This window comes from Ictidomys tridecemlineatus, chromosome 8 (genome assembly GCF_052094955.1).
Source record: "Ictidomys tridecemlineatus isolate mIctTri1 chromosome 8, mIctTri1.hap1, whole genome shotgun sequence".
NCBI lineage: Eukaryota > Metazoa > Chordata > Mammalia > Rodentia > Sciuridae > Ictidomys > Ictidomys tridecemlineatus.
In genome coordinates this window covers 100,485,268-100,505,850 of record NC_135484.1, presented here as the reverse complement: position 1 = coordinate 100,505,850, position 20,583 = coordinate 100,485,268, and the positions used below count along the sequence as shown (strand labels likewise).

Below are 20,583 nucleotides of genomic sequence, written 5' to 3'. Positions count from 1 at the left end.
AGCTGACTCCATTCTGTGGAGTGGGAGGTGACTGAGAATATCATGGCAGAAGTAAGTGGTGGTCAATCATTTCAGAACATGGAACCAAGAAGCAGAAGAGAGAGAGAGAGAGAGAGAGAGAGAGAGAGAGAGAGAGAGAGAGAGAGAGAGAGAGAGAGAGAGAGAGCACTCTTCTCAGAGCAAGGACAAAATATATACCCCAAAGGCACGTACACAGGGACTCACCTTCTCCAGCCACATACTATCTCTCCATAGTTACCAACCAGTTATCCCTATCAGGAGATTAATGCATTGATTAGGTTAAGACTCTCATAACCCAAACATTTCACCTATAAGCTTTCTTTTATTGTCTCATACATGGGCTTTTGGAGGATACCTCACTTCTAAACCATAACAGTATCTATTTATATTGAATTCTGCTAGAGCTAATTAACTTGTTTTAAACTTCCTGTGGCACTCTCATGTTTCATTTCCACCCTCCTTTCCAAGGTTATCATCCTAGATTTTATTTGAGAATTTTGAACTGTAATAGCTAATTTATGGGTCAACATTGTTAGTCTATATAACACCAAGCACTTATCTAGGCGTTTCTGTGACTATATTTTGTAGATGTGGTTAACACAGTCAGTTGATGTGTATTTAATATTTCATAGATGTTAACACAGTTATCTTCAATAATGTGGGTGATCCTTATCAATCAGTCAGAAGACTTTAAAAATAAAAAAGTTGATATATCCCCGAAGAAGAAGAAATTCAGTCTCTTGCCTCAACACAGCAACATCAGCTCTTGCTCAGAACTTTGCACCTTGCCAATCCCCACTTCAGGGTTCCAAGTTACCAGTAGTGTGGGCATGCACCTGGGTTCCATCCATTGTTTTATATAAACAGAATCTTGATTTCTTGACTGACACATTAACATTTTCTTTCATTAGAGCAATTATTAGAATGTGTTTTGTTTTAAGGGTTTAAATGAACCATAGTTACACTTTTAAATCATTTTCAGTGTTTAAAATATTTTATAGAATTCTTGAATTTCATTCCTATCCCCTAATTTAAATCCAATTCAATCTCTTTGTCTTAGTGCTTTTCTGATCTCTATCTAGTACCTTCTCTTTTGTCATTTTTATCTGCTGATCTTGTCTTCTGACTCTTTGTAGATTTGCATCAGTTGGTTCTTCATATTGCCTGATATTCAGTTTAAAGCAGTGGTGATTTTTCTTTATGCTGAACCATTAAATTTCATGCCATTTCTCACTGTTATTTATTCTCACTCTGATTTCTGTCTGTATCCTAAACTGCTAATTTTTCAGTTCTATCATACTCTCAACTCATACTCCATCTGTTATCTCATGGAATTCACATTTTAAAAAACTTTTTATTGGGGTTGGGGTTATGGCTCAGCAGTAGAGTACTTGTCTAGCACGTGCAAGGCCCTGGGTTCAATCCTCAGGACCACGTAAAAATAAATAAATAAAATAAAAATATTTTTAAAAGTTTTTGTAGACAATAACAAATTTGCATTATCTAGAATTCACTCCTGGAATGAACTATGATCTTCTTCCATCCTTTGCATGTTCCATTCTCCTAATTATGGTATGGAGGTTTTTCAAGTACCTTATAACACTTTACTTTGCCATTTAATTCAATTTTGAATTACTATGCCTAATCTAAAATTCAATCCCACATTGTAACAAAACCTCCAGTAGACAAAAAACTAAACCAATGGGCTAAGGTTGTAGCTCAGTGGCAGAGTAAACTGTGATAGCTAACTAATGGGTTAACATTTTGCCTACCATGTGTGAGGGACTGTGTTCAATTCTCAGCACTGCATGTAAATAAATAAAATAAAGGTCCATCAACAACTAAAATTATATATATATATATATATATATATATATATATATATATATATATATATATATATATTTTTTTTTTTTTTAACTAAACCAAAAAATAAAAGTGCCTAATTTAATCATTCCTTACCTTTCATTTCCTGAGGCAATATTTGCTCCAAGATGTGTCCAGGATTTTTTAGGATAAGCACTGTGAAGCTGAACTTTTCCATAAACCCCTGAAAAGTAAAAGAAGTAAAAGTAAAAAAGGAGAAAACCCTTTAGAATTATTATGACCAAGTAAGTAAAACTCACTTCAGAGGCTATTGTGTGAAATATGTGATACAGAATCTAGAAATAAATGTGTCCATCTTGTCAGAAAATAGAATATTTCAGTGCTGTGTTTTATAGTAAGTTAAACATACCTCACATGGGTGTAATATGTATTTTCTCAAAACCGATCAAGAAGTGAATGCTACATACCTAAAGTCTGGGACACAGACTGCTATAATGGCTAACCAGTTACATTTGGAGAGGTATTGCTTTCCACCGTTAAACAACTTAAAAGTATTTGCAATTCTGTTGGAAGTTAACTGGTTTCAATGTTTTATGTTATACACTAGATTCTCCAAGAGGCAAAGCTAATTTTATTTCCTGAGAATAGGGTTTTGGTACTATTAGCTTTGCTTTCAGTGGTTAGACTTAATATTTTGTCTTTTAACAGATATCAAGGGAGAGGTCTCTAGGCCCCTTAGTTTCAAACTATAATTTATTTCAGCCTCACAAATTAAAGTCTTACAGGAACATGCTTGGTGCACCCTCATTTTATTCCTTCAGGTGTTTCCTCTTACATATTTCTTTGCCATTTTCAGCCATATTGAGCATACTTATTCATATTGTAGTGATCTAAAAATATTGTGACCATGAACTCCAGAAGTAAAAAGAAAAATTATAACCATGTACTCCAAACATATGTAAGCTTTTTAGATGAACTTAGATAATATTCATTATTTTAGATAAATAAATATACATATATGTGAACATGTTCATATGCATATTTGACTTGAAGCTTTCATATTTTTTCCTACGCTCAAATGGACCCCATCTGGTTGCAAGCCACTAATCTAAGATCTAAATTTAATTTTTTTAAAAATTTAAACTTTTAAGAATCTAAAAATTTCAGAATATTCAGCAGAAAAATTTACAAATAAAGTAAATACCAATAAGACACCCATAATATGTCTTGGCTTTTCATCCATTGTGGTCTAAAAAAATAAAATCCCCATTTTAGAACTTAATTGACTATTAATATTAACATCTGTAATTTTTCCCATATTCTAACTCAAAAAAAACATTAGAAGACAAAACTAAAATAAGAATTAATGAGCCAGACACAGTGGCATATACCTGAATTTCCAGTGTTTCAAGAGGCAAAGGGAGGAGGATCCCAAGTTTGAGGCCAGCCTTGACTTCTTACTTAATAAGTCCTAAATGACTTAGCGAGAGACCCAATGTCAAAAATATATACTAAAAAAGGGCTGGGATGTGGATCAGTGGATGTTCCTCTGGGTTCAATCCCCAGTACCAGAAAAGAAAAAAAAATAGAATGAATGGGTGTAAAAATAATCCCATGTTCAGGACATGTTCTTGAACCAACCTTTCATAATTTAGTTTCATGAGTATTTTCCCCAAGATATCATTTAATTAAAAAAATCTTTTTTCACCTTAGATAAAGTAAACTAGGCACAAAAGAATTCGGAAGTAATTTACAGAGATTTCCAACAATGTTTATAACAAAAAGCAGTCATGTCCTTAAATCTGAATTATCCAGAAAATTCAATTGACCAGAAAAGCAGATTTCTTGGTCATTTCCAATCATCAAAGGTTTACTGTAAAACGACACCATTTCATAGTTGTTTCAAGGAGATTATAAAGGATTTCAAAGGATTAAAATCTTTCATTTACTTAGGATACCATAAAAATTTAAGCATGCAGTGAAACAAATATTTCATTCTTTATTTCAATTGAAAAACACTGATTTGACTACATGGCTGGATCAGGGATCAGGACATACATCCATGTATGCCCCTAACTAAAATATTGATACAATGGGATCACTCCCCAGAACAGAAGTCAAACAAGCTTGTTAGGATCCTTCTAGCTTGTCAACTGGAAAAAGTGCAAAAATGATTCAACCTCAAGTTATTGGGAAAATAAAATAAATAGATAGTATGCATGAAAATCCTTTGAAAACTGTAAAACACTATCAAAGTATTATATGCTAATGATTAGAACTAAGAACTTAGAACTAAGTTAACAAATGTCATGCTATCCTAACATTAATATCTCATAGTGTTCAGAATCTTCATACAGAATGGTCTTTTCTCTTTTGCCCCAACATTAGCAGACTCACTTGAAAACATGATACAACACTGCTGTAGGGGAGGAGCCAGTGAAATCAGTACCCTGGCCAATAGCAGAAACACATTTAAGCAATGTGACAGCATAGTATTTACAAACATAAAGAAATAACAGTGAACTGATTCTTTTAACTGTTCGATAAGTGAGGGAAAGGAAATAACTAGAAGAAATACAGTGTTTGAAAGTATGAGGGATACCTAACTATCCCTCTTTACTTATGAAGTTAGTAATGCCTACAGAGACAATGAAAAAAAAAATACTTGAAATTTGATGAACATCCTCTTATCCCTTATGACTGAGTTGCTCTGAAGTTCTGGCATGATTATACAAGTCCAGACCCAGTTTCTATGCTCTTATACAGAACAATTTTAAAATAGGATATGGTACCATAGCAATGTCAAGTGAAGAAACTGTTAACAGTAAATGTCTCTTAGTAAACTAAGTATCTTTTAAGTTTTTAAATGTACCAACAATCATAGAGTATTTATTGTTGATAATATGCATTATTAGTTCATACTGTGATGTTTGACCAATGTGGATATAATTCTGAGTTCTGACACTACAAAGCTGTGGCTGTGTAGCCTTCTGCAGATTGTTCATGAGTCTTAGTTTTGACATCTGTAAAATAAGTGCTGCTCACAGGTGAACTGGTAAGTGAAATAATAAATAAAAATCATCTAAATGCACAGAATTTAGTAGATGTTTTGAATGCCACTTCTCTGTCAACACACACACACACAGAGACGTGCACAAATAATTCATTTTTAGTAAAAACAATTTTATACTCACCAATTGTTCCTGGGTCAATACGAATTCCACTGTAACGATCACAAAAGATTCCTTCTGAGGCTCTAAGGTGAATCAGTAGCTTTTGGGCTCTTTGTAATGGATTTTCTAAAGTACCTGTTTACAAAGAAAAGTATATCTTTCAAAGTAATTTGAAATTGAGACAGTATGCAAAGTTGCTGCTGAGAAATTTAGAGAGAAGCACTAACAGTCACATAGATGGAATAAGAGCAGGGAAAGAAAGGAGTACAAGTGAACTTCTCTAGATTACTGTTCAGCAAATATTCACCATTCTTTCTTCCTTAGTTCAGGGTACACTGATCTACTAATAGTTAGCCCCAATTTGGGTGGAAGTGACAGTGATATAAGTTCTCGGTTGATGTTTATAGAGAGAGGCTGGTTTTCATCAGATCTCTTACAGTGGCCTTCTTGCCAGGAGAAGAATTCCTTCAATGACCTCTCTGCTCTCAAACCATATACAGAACAAATCTTAATCGAACATGCAAGCTGGATCCAAGGGCAACCCAGTTGAACATAAATATCTTTCTTTTACAAACCACTGAGATTTAGAGGTTACTTATTCCACACAATTATTGCAGCAAAACCTGGCTGACATGTTGTCTAAGGCTGTGGGATTCACAAATCCCTGGATATGCAATTTAGTATTGAATCTTCACCATAAACCCAAGAAGGATGATTCTTGCCCAATTTTAAAATTTTCATACATGAGTAGGCTCATAGGTTAAGGGACTTGTCTAAATGTAGGCAACTAGTAAGCAACTATGTTTGAACAAAGGTCTGTTTGCCTGTGTTTTATTAAGCAAGTGTTATTTTTATAAATACTTTTAGCAGCATAAAGACACATAAAGGTATGAGACAAGGATACTCAGGCAACATATGAGAATCACTGCTGACCTAACCCTATGGCTACAAACAGGGGTGTTTGGTTACTTTCACAGTATGAAATTGTACAGAGAATTTACTGAAGTGGGCTAGTGAATAAGGATCTATATAGTATGTATTCTTTTGAAAATATATCTTAGAGTACAGAAAATATCAGAAAGAGTTGATCATTTAAGAAATAAGTGGTAGAAAAGTAGTCCTCAAACCCTACAGTGAATCCAACAAGTTCACAAAAACTATCTGCTATCAAACAAGACTTTCCAGTTCAGAAATTTCCTGAAGACATAACCAAAAGTGAGATTGCCAGATACCATATGAATAACTGGTAAACTTAAAATTACCCAGTTTTTCTTTGGGTTAGTGGTTTTTCAAATAGCATAAAAATCATTGTCCCCACTGGCATTTCATATGTTACTGGTCAGACAAAAGGCTCCAGGTGAGTTTGAAGCCTGCTAAATACCCATCTGCACACTGCAAGCTTCACAGTCTCTACTCTGAAAGGAATTGTTGACAGGAAGGCTCAGAGGGGCAAGTGAATGTGCCTAGAGTCAGGTCACAGGAGAGTGAGGATTAGAGCCCACCGGCTGTATATTTCCAAGAGGACACTAAGGTCTGCTGCTGCTCTGTATAGGTTATACCCATCCCCACTTGAAAAACAAGTGTATCTTCTCAGCTCAAACAAAGATGTGCTAGAGCAGGAAGAAGGGAAGCAGGGGAGGAGGAGAATGTTAAGCAAATGTGTAGGGCACAGCTCTTATCTTGCTGTTATAAGTCTGTCCAGTAAGCTGTTTTCCAACTGTGATTTCATTTATTTCACGGAGGGTAGTTTAAAGTCTTGAGGAAAAAAAAAAATGGCCTAGCACTAAACAGATACCAGAGAGAAAAAAAAAAGTAGGACAGTTTTTGCCCTAGAGAAATATATGCAGAGTCCCACAAAAAGAGTTCAGCGTTTCTCTAAAATCAGAGATTAAATCAATTATGCAACCCAAAACTGCAGCACATGTGGAGTTTCGCAGAAAGCCTGGGCAAAATTAGTCGGCCTGCCATGATCTTTTGGTATCCGAAGTAACCAGAGTTTGGATTCTTTTTTTGTTAAGATGGGGGGTGGGGGGCAGAGGATAGAGACTGGGTAGAATCCAGGCAAGGATAAAAGAGGAAATAAAAGCTATTCTAACATCAAGATGCACTGCTTCTTGAATTTGTAAAAGCTTGACAAACGGAAAACTAAAGGCTGAGATCCTCGGTGTTATTCTCAGATCTAGAAAGGGGCACTTTCTTCAGCATGGACTTTGCCCCTAAATGAGAGCAGCCACTTCTAAGAGAAGATGCTCCAGATAAGATAGTCGGTCCTTGGTTTATCTACATAAAGCTACTCCCAGCTGCCCCAAACCATAGCAAAAAAACATGTAAAATCTGGAGGAATTTATATACACATAATGGGAGGGGAAAGAATTGTCATTGCGCTGCAAAACTGTTCCAGATGTTTTTGCAGACATGATTTCATTTCATTCTCGCAGACTTTTGATAAATATTGTAGAGGTTCTCATGAGGAAACTGAGGCAAACAGAGGTTAAGTAACTTGTCATAAATTACATAGCTATTAGGTGGTGAAGTTGGGCCTTAGACTTAATAAGTACCATTCTATGATATGTAGCTGTGGAGGAATAAAAGAGAAATAAAGCAAAGTTGCTATTACTTAGCATGATGGTGGGTAACAGAGGGGAAACAGAACAGGTTCCAGATGCTAAAATCACCTGGGGAGATGGAAGAAAATAAGTTCTGGTGTATGAAAGATAACCATAATAATGATTTGGGGAATATGGTACAAATGGATTCCATGAACTTCAAAAGGTAAGAAAAGGGGGAAAGGACCTTTTATTATTTTATTAACTAAACCTCTTTGATGGAATCAAGTAAAATCCAAGTTTACACGTAAGTCCACTCTATCAACACGACTCCCCACACCTTGTACTTGGGTAACCCATACTGGATTACTTACCAATCTCTTAGCATTTTCCATGCACACAAGAGCCTTCAGTCTTGTTTTTTTTTTTTTTTTTTTTTTAACCCTCATTTTTCCTCTTAATCTCCCCTCAACATTTGGCTCCCTGTAATTGATTTCTAAAAGCTTTCTATGCACTTGACTTAGATGCCCCTTTTTTGTGCATGAAAATATCTGTGCCCCCTCGATGCAATAATTCTACTTCATGAAATTTGTCCTGAAGAGCTATTATGGACAAAATTTAACGCCCAAATTCTTCGATGCAATGTTATTGTTATAAATAATCACAAACAGTTTTAAATGCTTTGAAACAGCAAACAACTAGAAATGTCTCTGATCATGTGGAACCCCTTCCTGTGACCCCTGGCTTCCTAACAAGCTCAATATCTGACCTCACAAGCCCTAAGCATTCCACCTGCTCCCTTGCTTCTGCTCTCTTGGCCTGAAACACTACCCTTCCCCTTTGAATCATGGCTCTTATTTACTGCCAAACATAATTCAGATGCCACCTCTCTTTGGATCTTTCTTTGTCAACTAAGTCTGGGTTGTTGTCCTATCCAGCTGTCCCAGTATGCCATGTTTTACCTCAAGACTTCAAAAATTGCCTTCTGCTGACTCTTTCCTTGGTGAGCTGAGAGAATAAATAGTATGTGGCCAGCAGAGTTCATTTGTAAATATTTTATACAGAAATAGTGAACTAGATAATTTTTACCAGTTCTCCACCATGAAACAATTAGAAATAAAGACAAACACTCTGTAGTAATTTTAAGAAATCTTATTTCTCAATTTTAAACTTGTATACATTTAATATCATAGCTTCAAAATACATAAACTAAGCAAAAATGGGATAACTATGAGGAAAAAAATAGATCTATCTATAACAATCGTGGAAAAGTCAACACATCTGACTCAGAATAAATAAAATAAGGTTGCAGGACTTTTGAAAAATACACTGCTTGAATAATAAGCAAAGATGAAAAAATAAATCAACAAAGAATGCACATTTTTTTCAAGCATGCAGAAAACATTTGTAAGAACTGATTGTATGATGACCATAAAGAAAGTTTAACAAATTTAAAAGGATCAGAATTATATAACTTATGCTTTCTGATTATAGTTCAATCAAGATGTATAATTTATAATGAAAAGTAAGAGCCACATGAAAATAAAGATTTTCCAGTTTTTTGAAGATACCGTAAGGAAAATAAAAAAGCAAGATATATGAGAAAATTCATTTTCAATATATGTAGCCAAAAATATTATATCTGAAAAGTATAAATGTCTTTAATAGGTAAATAAAAACAGATTATCTGTCATTAAAGAGAGTAAGAGAACAATTACTTCACAAGATGATCCTAAATAGAAAATAAATTTATAGGGCTCAGGTTGCAGCTCAGTGGTAGAACGCTCACCTAGGACGTGTGAGGCCCTGAGTTTGATCCTTAGCACCACACGAAAATAAATAAATAAAATAAAGGTGTTGTGTCCAACTACAACTAAAAAATAAATATTAAAAAAAGAAAATGAATTTATAAAAATTATTTGATTACATTAGAAATAAGATATATAAAGTTAAAATAATAATTAAATCTCACTATATTTCTCCTGGAATAGATAAATAATGTGTAATTGAACTACATATTTTTATTTTCTGAAAATCTTCTATATACATGTCATCTTCTACAATGAATAAGAATTTATTAAGTGACTATTATGTTGCAAGAACACTCATCAGTAAGTTTCATTTACTAAAACAAATGAAAACTGGCCCAAATTCTAAATATACCTTCTGAATACTTTTTCAATTGCTATTCACTGAATCGAAAACAACCAAATTCTGAAATAATTTGTATTTGTACCTGAATTAACCTTGAAATTCTTATAAATACAATGATTGAACATGAAACATGGATTAGGAAACCAACATCCAAATCACTTCTACTCATTTCACTCCTGCCATCAGAAGTAGGTTATATGGTAATAACTCTGTAAATTGAGCTTCTACTGAAAAAGCATGACTATGTTTCTCTTGTCCTGCTCTATTTTTCTCCAGAGTAGAGCCTCCAGAATGGTCTTACTATTAGATCCTAGATGGCAAGCAGTTCTGAACCAATTAAATTATGATGCATACTCTTTTCTGAATTAGCTTTAATTCCCAGTGTATATTTGTCCCAGTTACCACTAACGCACTTTTTTCCAGAAAATAAATGTATAGTGGAAGGGGTTTGCAGCTCATGAAGTAAGAAATGACAAACATTTAAAGAGATAGACATGATTTGAATATCACACAATGTACATATGTATCAAAACATAACAGAGTATTCAATAAATATGTATAATTTTATATATTATTAAAAAATCTTTAAACTTTTAAAAATAACTGGTAATAAAAACCAGTAGTCATTATCATAAAATTAAGTCTAAGCCCTCACAGGGTGATTTTGTTCAGGATGACAATTTTTTATCTTCAATGTTGCCTCTCAATTTATCAATAATTGATAAAATATTAAAATAAATATGCAAATGTGTTATTCATTCACTACTTGCAAAATATATAAATCTTCATACATGAGGTTCATCAGATTAATTTATTTCTATTTGCCTGAATATCTCATTGGTAATGTGGTTACAATAATATCATTCATTTCTTGCACAATTTAAATGATTTAGTGTAATTTAATAGTGCAAAGCACAATGCAATGTCTTAATATAAAATGGGCCTTTAAAAAATGTTGGCTCATAGTAATAATAATAAAAACAGTAGAGATAAAAATAAAAATATGACATCCATTTCAAAATTAACATTTAAGTTTTGAAATTAAAAAAAAAATAAGGCAAGCTCTTCTTAGCAATTAATGTCCACCTTGTAAAGTGTTAAGACACTAGACATTTCAGAGGCACAAAAACTAAGTGATCATTCATTTTGGCAGTCCAAGGAACTATAAGGAACACAAAGAATACTCCTCTCAGGCAGAGCCCACCTTCCCATCCTGTATTTGCGGCCCAGAATTCCAAGGCAGAGCCACCCTGCATTTGTACAGAGAGCCAACCTGCACTGGGGTTCCTTATTCACCAAAGTGTGGCTCCATAGCCCAAACTCAGGAAACATACAGGCTTGAGGCTTCCACCGCCATGAAACTGCTTCCATCAAGAGACAACAGTAAGGACCTATTAATACAACACCAAAGTCCCTGTGGCCTGGCTGCACCAGAGTTTTCTCTTCTAGGGGTGCTAACAGTTATCCTGTTGCTGAAGTAACAGAGAATCTTGCATAGGGTTGCCTATCTCTTATTTTTCCTAACAGCCAACTTCCGATGGTTATACTCCCACTAGTCATATAATTTAATACATCTATATTCTCACATCCTACCTCATAAACATCTCAGTCAACCCCCCAGACCCCTTTCCACCATCAGAAACTGTAAACCATTATGCAAATCTATTGATTATATTGTGGAAGATAACTGAACTCATCATTTCTGTGTGTAGTGACAAAACTGTAAATGTAAAAATAGAAGCTGATATATGGCTGCACATTGGTTACATTGAGTGCTATAATATTGATCTCTCCATTAAAAGTGAAGTATTGGTAACCTGCAGGCACACTATAAGCCAATAGGGCAGAAGCTATAATATCTCAGATCTACACTGCAAGAGAGGAAGACACATAGACATCATGAAAAAACAAGGGCGGAAAGTGCCCCAAACAAACCAAGACACTACAATGATAGAATCCATAGATAGTGAAGAAGGTGAAATGTCAGATAAGGAGTTCAGGATATACATAACTAAAATGATTTGGGAATTAAAAAATGACCTAAGTGAGCAGATGCTGGCAACAATCAATCACTTCAACAAAGATATAAGAGAACAAATTCAGGCTACCATCAATCACATCAACAGAGATAAGAGAAAAAATACAGGTTTTAAAGATTACTTCAAAAAAGAGATAGAGATACTGAAAAAAAAAAAGAAATCCTCAAAATTAAAGAAACAATAATCTAAGTAAACAACCCAATAGATAGGATCACCAACAGACTAGACCATTTGGAAGACAGAACCTCAGACACTGATGACAAAATACACAATCTTGAAAATAAAGTTGACCTCAACAGTGAAGATAGTAAGAAATCATGAACAGAACATCTAAGAATTATGAGATACCATCAAAAGACCAAATTTAAGATTTATTGGGATAAAGGAAGGTTCATAGATTCAAACCAAAGGAATGCACAGTCTCTTCAATGAAATAATATCAGAAAATTTCCAAAGCATGAAGAATGAATTAGAAAACCAAATACAAGAGGTGTATTGGATACCAAATGTACAAAATTAAAACAGGTTGACACCAAGACACATTCCAGTGAAAATGCCTAGCATACAGAATAAGGATAGAATTTCAAAGGCCACAAGAAAGACAAATCAAATTACCTATAATGGAAGACCAATTCGAAATCTCAGCAAATTTTTCAACCCAGACTCTCAAAGCTAGGAGATCCTGGAAAAACATATACTAAGCTCTAAAAAATAATGGATGCTAACCAAGATTCTTATATTATACAAAATCAAGCTTCAAATTTGACAATGAAATAAAAACATTCCATGAAAAACAAAAGCTAAAAGAATTTACAGCATGAAAGCCTGCAGTATAGAACATTCTTGGCAAAATATTCCATGAGGAGGAAATGAAAATCTGCCAATGGCAGAACTACAATAAAATAAAAGCAAAAGAGAGAGAGAGAGAGAGAGAGAGAGAGAGAGAGAGAGAGAGAGAACAAGTCAAGCTAAATAACAAAAATAAACAAAAATGACCAGTAATAAATCATATCTCAATAATAACCCTAAATATTTTTGGCTTAAGCTCACCAATCAAAAGATACAGGCTGGTAGATTGGATTTTAAAAAGGCCCAACAATATGCTGCCTTCAAGAGACTCATCTCATAGGAAAAGACACCCACAGACTGAAGGTGAAAGGTTGAGATAAATATATCATTCACATAGCCTGCATAAACAAGCAGGGGTTTGCATCCTCATATCAAATAAAGTAGACTTCAAGCCAAAGTTAATCAAAAGGGATAAAGATGGACATTTCATACTGCTTAATGGAACCATACATCAACAAGACATAACAGTTATAAATCTATATGCCCCAAACAATGGAGCATCTATATTCATCAATCATACTCTTCTCAAGTTCAAGAGTCAAATAAATCACAAAACAATAATTCTGGATGACATTAACACACCTCTTTCACCACTAGATAGATCTACCAAACAAAAGCTAAACAAAGAAACTATAGAACTCAATAATACAATCAATAACTTAGACTTAACTATATAGAGTATATTATCCATCAATGAGCAAATACACTTTCTTCTCAGCAGCACATGGATCCTTCTCTAAAATAGACCATATATTATGCCACAAAGCAAATCTTAGTAAATACAGAAAAGTAGAGCTACTACCCTGCATTCTATCAGACCACAATGGAATGAAATTAGAAACCAATGATAAAATAAAAAATAAAAGCTACTCCAATGCCTGGAAACTAAATAATATGCTATTGAATGAATAATGGGTTGCAAAAGATATCAAGGAGGAGATTAAAAAAATTCTTAGAAGTAAATGAGAACACTGAAAAACATATTGAAATCTCTGGGACACCATGAAGGCAGCGCTCAGAAGAAAGTTCATTGCATTAAGTTCATTCCTTCAAAGAAGAAAAAATCAACAAATAAATGACCTAACATTACATCTCAAAGCCCTAGAAACAGAAGAACAAATCAACCCCAAAAGCAGTAGAAGATAGGAAATAATTAAAATTAGAGCTGAAATCAATGAAATTGAAACAAAAGAAACAATAGAAAAAAATTGACAAAACAAAAAGTTGGTTCTTTGTAAAAATAAATAAAAATTGATAAACCATTAGCCATGCTAACAAAGAGAAGAAGAGAGAAAATTCAAATTACTAACATCCATGATGAAAAAGGAAATATTACAATGGACCCTACAGAAATACAGAAGATAATTAGAAATTATTTTTGAAAATCTATACTCCAATAAAATAGAAAATATCAAAGACATCCACAAATTTCTGGAGGCATATGATATGCCTAAACTAAATCAGGATGATATACACAATTTAAACTGAACAATTTCAAGCAAGGAAATAGAGGACACCATCAGAATTCTACCAACCAAGAAAAGCCCAGGACTGGATGAATATACAACTAAGTTCTAAAAGACCTTTAAAAAATAACTAACACCAATACTTCTCAAAATATTTCATGAAATAGAAAAAGAGGGAACACTTCCAAACACATTCTATGAGGCCAATATCACCCTGATTCCAAAACCAGACAAAGACACATCAAAGAAAGAAAACTTCAGACCAATATCTCTAATGAACACAGACGCAAAAGTTCTCAGTAAAATTCTGGCAAATCGAATACAAAAACAGATAGTGTATCACAATCAAGTAGGGTTTATCCAAAAAATGCAAGGTTGGTTCAACATATGGAAATCAGTAAATGTAATTCATCACATCAATAGGCTCAAAGATAAAAATTATATGATCATCTCAATAGATGCTGAGAATCTATTGAGATGATCATTTGATAAAACACAGCATCCCTTCATGTTCAAAGCACTTGAAAAATTAAGGATAACAGGAACATACCTCAACAATATGAAGGCTATCTATGTGAAGCTCTAGGCCAACATCATTCTAAATGGAGAAAAATTGAAAGCATTCCCTCTAAAAATTTGAACAAGACAGGGATGTCCTCTGTCACCACTTCTATTGAACATAGCCAGAACAATAAGAGAGTTGAAAGAAATTAAAGGGATACAGATAGGAAAAGAAGAACTCAAATTATCAATATATGCAGACAATATGATTCTACACCTAGAAGACCGAAAACATTTCACCAGAAATCTCCTAGAACTAATAAATGAATTCAGCAAAGTAGCTGGATATAAAATCAACAACCAAAATATCAAAGGCATTTCTGTACATCAGTGACAAATCCGCTGAAAGTGAAACTAGGAAAACCATCCCATTTACAATAGCCTCAAAAAAAAAAAAAATCCTTGGGAATCAACTTAACAAAAGAGGTGAAAGACCTCTACAATGAAAACTACAACACACTAAAGAAAGAAATTAAAGAAGACCTTAGAAGATGGGAAGATTTACCTTGTTCTTTGATAGACAGAATTAATATTGTCAAAATGACCATACTATCAAAAGCACTATACAGATTCAATGCAATCCCAATCAAAATCCCAATGGCATTCCTTAAGCAATAGAGAAAGCAATCATGAAATTCATCTGAAAAACTAAGAGACCCAGAATAGCAAAGCAATCCTTAGCAACAAGAATGAAGCTGGTGGCATTACTATTCCAGACCTAAAACTATACTACAGAGCAATAGTAACAAAAACAGCATGGTATTGGCAACAAAATAAACCTGTAGACCAATGGTACAGAATAGAGGACAGAGAGTCTAACCCATGTAATTTCAGTTATCTTCTAATAGACAAAGGTGTCAAAAACATACATTGTAGAAAAGATAGCCTCTTCAAAAATGGTGCTGGGAAAACTGGAAATTCATATGCAACAAAATGAAATTAAACCCCTATCTTTCACCATGCACAAAACTCAACTCAAAGTGGATCAAGGACCTAGAAATTAAACCAGAGACTCTGCATCTAATAGAAGAAAAAGTAGGCCCTACTCTCCATCATGTGGGATTAGGCCCAACTTCCTTAATAAGACTCCTGTGGCACAATAATTAAAATCAAGAATCAATAAATGGGATAGACTCAAACTAAGAAGCTTCTTCTCAGCAAAAGAAACAATCCATGAGGTGAACAGAGAGCCTACATCCTGGGAGCAAATCTTTACTTTTCACACATCAGATAGAGCACTAATCTCTAGGGTCTATAAAAAACTCAAAAAGCTAAACACACAAAAAAAATAAAATAATAATGATAATAGTAATAATCCAATCAACAAATGGGCCAAGGACATGAACAGACACTTCTCAGAAGAGGATATACAATCAATCAACAAATATATGAAAAAATGTTCAACATCTCTAGCAATTAGAGAAATGCAAATCAAAACTACTCTAAGATTTCATCTCACTCCAGTCAGAATGGAAGCTATTAAGAACACAAACAACAATAAATGTTGGCAAGGATGTAGGGAAAAAGACACACTCATACATTGCTAGTGGGACTCAAATTGGTACAGCCACTCTGGAAAGCAATATGGAGATTCCTTGGAAAACTGGGAATGGAACCACCATTTGACCCAGCTCTCCCACTCCTCGGTTTATACTCAAAGGACTTAAAAACAGCATACTACAGGGACACAGCCATATCAATGTTTATAGAAGCATAATTCACAATAGCTAAATTATGGAACCAACTTAGATGCCCTTCAGTAGATGAATGGACAGGGAAGCTTTGGTGTATATATACACAATGGAACAGTATTCAGCATTAAAAGAGAATAAAATCATGGCATTTGAAGGTAAATTGGTGAAGTTGAAGAATATAATGCTGCCAAGGCCAATGTCTCGGCTTGGCACCAGAATCACGAGCCACCACACACCTTCGTAGGTTCAAACAGCAATTCTTTATTCCCGCTCTCACACCGCCTCCACACAGGTCCAGGGGCTAACGTGTTCTGCCGTCTCCCGCACAATTCACCTACTCCACGAGGCTATCTCCAAATCCCATTTTTATCTCACGAGAACTCAACGGGAACAAGCAGCAGGAACACCCTAATCCCAGCAATAATCTTCAACCTCTAACTTCCCTAAAACCCATTATCTTAAACTGGCAACGCCTTAAACTCAAGGAACCGGTTACTTCCTCAAACCTGATCAGCTCTAAACCCGGATCCGCCTTGGTCCTTGAGCAAGGTCACCTTATTAAAGCATGCATGCAATGTCCCATCGAATGTCCTCTAAGCAGCATGGGGTACGCTTGGCAAGGAAATTTCGATGCGTCATTCCTACTTGGTAATGGCCCTCAGCATAATGCTAAGTGAAGCAAACCAATCCCAAAAAATAAAAAGCCGAATATTTTCTTTGATATGAGGATGGAGATCCATAATGGCGATTGTGGAGAGGGGAACATGGGAGGAATGGAGGAACTTTAGATAGTGAAAAGGGAAGAGAGGGAAAGGGACAGGCAAGGGGGTAGGAATGATGGTGGAATGACTTAGACATCATTACCCTAAGTACATGGATAAAACATAAATGGTGTGAAAATATTCTGTGTACAATCAGCATCTTGAAAAATTGTGTTCTATATATATAATATGAAATGAATTGTATTCTGCCATCATGTACAACAAATCAGAATACATAAAAAAATTTTAAAAAATTTTTAAATTGCTCTCAAATTCATTAAAACTTACAATAGTTTTCTAACCAAACAAAATAAAACACCAAAACACAATACCCACATCATTCATTTATTAACTTATTCAACTATTTTTTAAAATAATTTTGTTTTTCCAGGCAAAATTATCTAATCAAATAATATTTAATGTTTTATTATGTGATTGTTTTTATAATTAAATGAAAATTTATAGCTCTTTAAGAAAGCTTATGTTACTGTTATAGAGGTTTCTGAGTTAGAAGTTCAGTTTAGGAAATATTAATATTGACAACACTATAATCCTAAACATGATTACTGCAAATATATTCAGTACATCAGAAAAATCCCTATGTTAGTGTTTTGCTTGACAATATATACAGAAAATTCATGGGTAATGTGATTTTTGTGAAAGTATAATATCCATCAGAAAATAAAGAGATATTTCTATGTTTAACCTCATTTTGAAATACATATTACTTAAGTGTTACATGTCAGTTTCATTAAAGATGCTCTGAGCACAGAAATGGGACTTCATTTCTGTATCCTTAAAAGACAAAGAATTAAGAATAATATAATAGTGATATCCCTTTGATGCTTCATTTTTAGTTTATTAGCTAATTATTAGTTTGATTAGACAACTGTCAATGTAAACAATGAGATTTGTTGACTGATAATCTTCATTAGCTAATTTACAAACCATCTATTACAAACATCTATGTAAAAATTATATTTACAACTTAAATCGGTATTTGTATTGTTTTCCAGTAAATGTTAAATTTGAAAGAGGACATTTATTAATATTTCTTTACCCTAATATATTGTTTTTTAACAAACATCACACACAAGATTCTCTGGCTGCTCAGTGGTATTGTGGCTTTAGGCTGGAGGATACATTTTAATCTACACTTTTCTCAGGTTTGTCTCCTTCTTATTACTTAATCATCCAATGAGCCTTACAGAACTGTCAGTTTGGAAGGCAATAAACTGTGTATGGATTTTTCTTCTTCTTTAGGATTGAGAAACCCCAATCATGGAAGCAATGAATGAAATTTCCATAGACCTTGTACTTCATTTCCTGACAATCAAAGTCATCTGCTAATGATGACCTTAGGCTCCTGGCTACAAATGTGAGACAGGGCTGACAAATACCCATCACTGGCTCTGAAAAACAAAATGTGACAAGTTTTAGGACAAAAGCCCAAGTACCTAGTATAATTACTGAACAACAAGGCAGTTCATCACATGATCTGGCTGTGACAGGCCAAAGAAACAATGAACTTCTGGGTCCCAGTTACATTGATGTGTGGGGTATGCCTTGCTGACCTAGCCATTGCTGAGGGTCTGCTAAGTTTTAAATATCACCAGAAGAGTCAGTACATAAATTTATTTGCATAAAATAAATAAATTATACAAATTTATGTAAATTGTGTATCTAAATAGGTGTGTTATTATATACTACATATAGTACATTTATTTGATATTACTATTTTTATAAGTTACACAATAATAAATTATTATTATACAATAATAATACAAGTTATAGAAATTTATTATTGATGATTATCCTCTCTGAACTCTTTCTCTAAACTATTACAAGAAAAATTATTATATGAAATTCTAAAAGTACAAGACAACAACAGTCTCCCACAAGCTGAACATTTGGGTCAATAATTTGCTAGCATCACTGATACCTTTGATAACAAGGAAGACAAGTTAAAGCACAGGAACAACATCTTACCTAGGAAGAAGCAGGACAGAAGGAGATGAGTTCAGACAGCTCTTGTGGGAAATAAATGCAAACACTTAGAACATTCATCAAACCAATGTTTATTTATCAGGCTTTGAGTTGGGAATTTTTCATCAGTCCTAAACAGACTATAAAAATTGAATTTGGATTTGTTTAAAATCACCAAATTTTTCAATATGTTTTTTACACTTGCTTTGTTCCTTTCATATAGGAAATAAATGTATTACAGTCATTTAAACATGAACACTATAATTCCTTCTTTACAGACAGAATTTAAATATGATGTGTTACAAGAAAAATACACTGAGCTGAAAGATAGAACCAGATATGTGCATGCAGTTCTGTGTATGCTAATCAGTGAGACACACATTATCAGAAGCCTACTATGCAGAAAGGACTAGGATTGCGTAAAATATTCTGAAGAAGTCTACCATTTAAGGGAGAGGACATTTATGAAAACATACCACTATACAGCAATAAAATGACAACATGAATAAGTAGAATATACCTGAAAAAAAGAATATTCTGAAATCTACTGAATGGTGACAGGAAAGGCTTCAGAGTAAAGATAGTCCTTGAGGAGAGCGTGAAGGCTGAGCATTAAAGATAACTAAAATAGCCTCTGTCTTGGTCTTGTTCTTTACCAAATATAAGACCTTGGAACAAATAAGTAGTCCTTCAGAGTCTCAGTTATATATATATATATATATATATATATATATATATATATATATAGGATCGATTGATAGATAGACAGGTAGATGTAGATATTAGTAAGTAGCAATTCTCAGCACAAATGAATATTTTTTTACTTTTATGCTTTAGAAAGCAACACTATATTTTAAAATCCAGTCTGAATCTTGAAGATCATGTTAGGATACATTTGTTGCTATTCTTTACTATCTACAGCTACAGGGGCAATCACAGCCTCACCACCATGGAAAGCACATTCCTGCCTCAGGAATTTTACACCAACTCTTCCTCCTGTCTGAATCTCTCTTGTCCAAAGTTTTGCAGGTGTAGTCCCTTCTTGTCTCTGTGATCTGAGGTCATATTGATGCTTCAGAAAGATCTTTTACTAAGTAACCTGTGGTGGAAAACATCCAACCTAGACCTCTGTTGAAATCATCCCCCTATTTAGTTTTCCTCTGAAGCATGGGTAGCCATGTAAACCTATTTTTCCCATCCATTACTATTTCTTTGTCATTTTCCTCCAACCAAAAAAAAAATGCCAACAGGAATCTTATGTGTCTTGATCAATGATCAATATTCCAGCCCCAGGAACATTGTCTGGCACTGAGTTGGCATTCAATGAGAGAGAAAGAGAAAGGGGGGGAGAAAAGGAGAAAGGAACACACACATTTAAAATTAAACTGAAAAATCACTCCATTGGAGTAATTGTTTGTTACTTCCCTAATACCCCACTTATTTTCTCCCATTTCTTACAAAAATGTAAATTAGTTATTCATGAAATCAATTCTATACAGGTTTGAG

The 20,583-nt window shown here is 34.1% G+C and overlaps 1 protein-coding gene across 9 annotated transcripts in view; it reads right to left on the bottom strand.

Moving 5' to 3' along the window:
* Window positions 1-20,583, bottom strand: part of Pkhd1 (PKHD1 ciliary IPT domain containing fibrocystin/polyductin) — a 432,625-nt gene that overhangs the window by 148,094 nt on the left and 263,948 nt on the right. For all 9 annotated transcript variants that reach the window (XR_013425107.1, XM_005318573.4, XM_078019904.1 and 6 more), the window contains 2 exons: window positions 5,043-5,156; window positions 1,984-2,071 (listed from right to left, as the gene is read on the bottom strand). Coding sequence is in view for 8 of the 9 variants with exons in the window: in XM_005318573.4 (XP_005318630.2) it covers window positions 1,984-2,071; window positions 5,043-5,156 (202 nt within the window). In the remaining variant the exon portion in view is untranslated. The remainder of the gene's footprint in view (window positions 1-1,983; window positions 2,072-5,042; window positions 5,157-20,583) is intronic.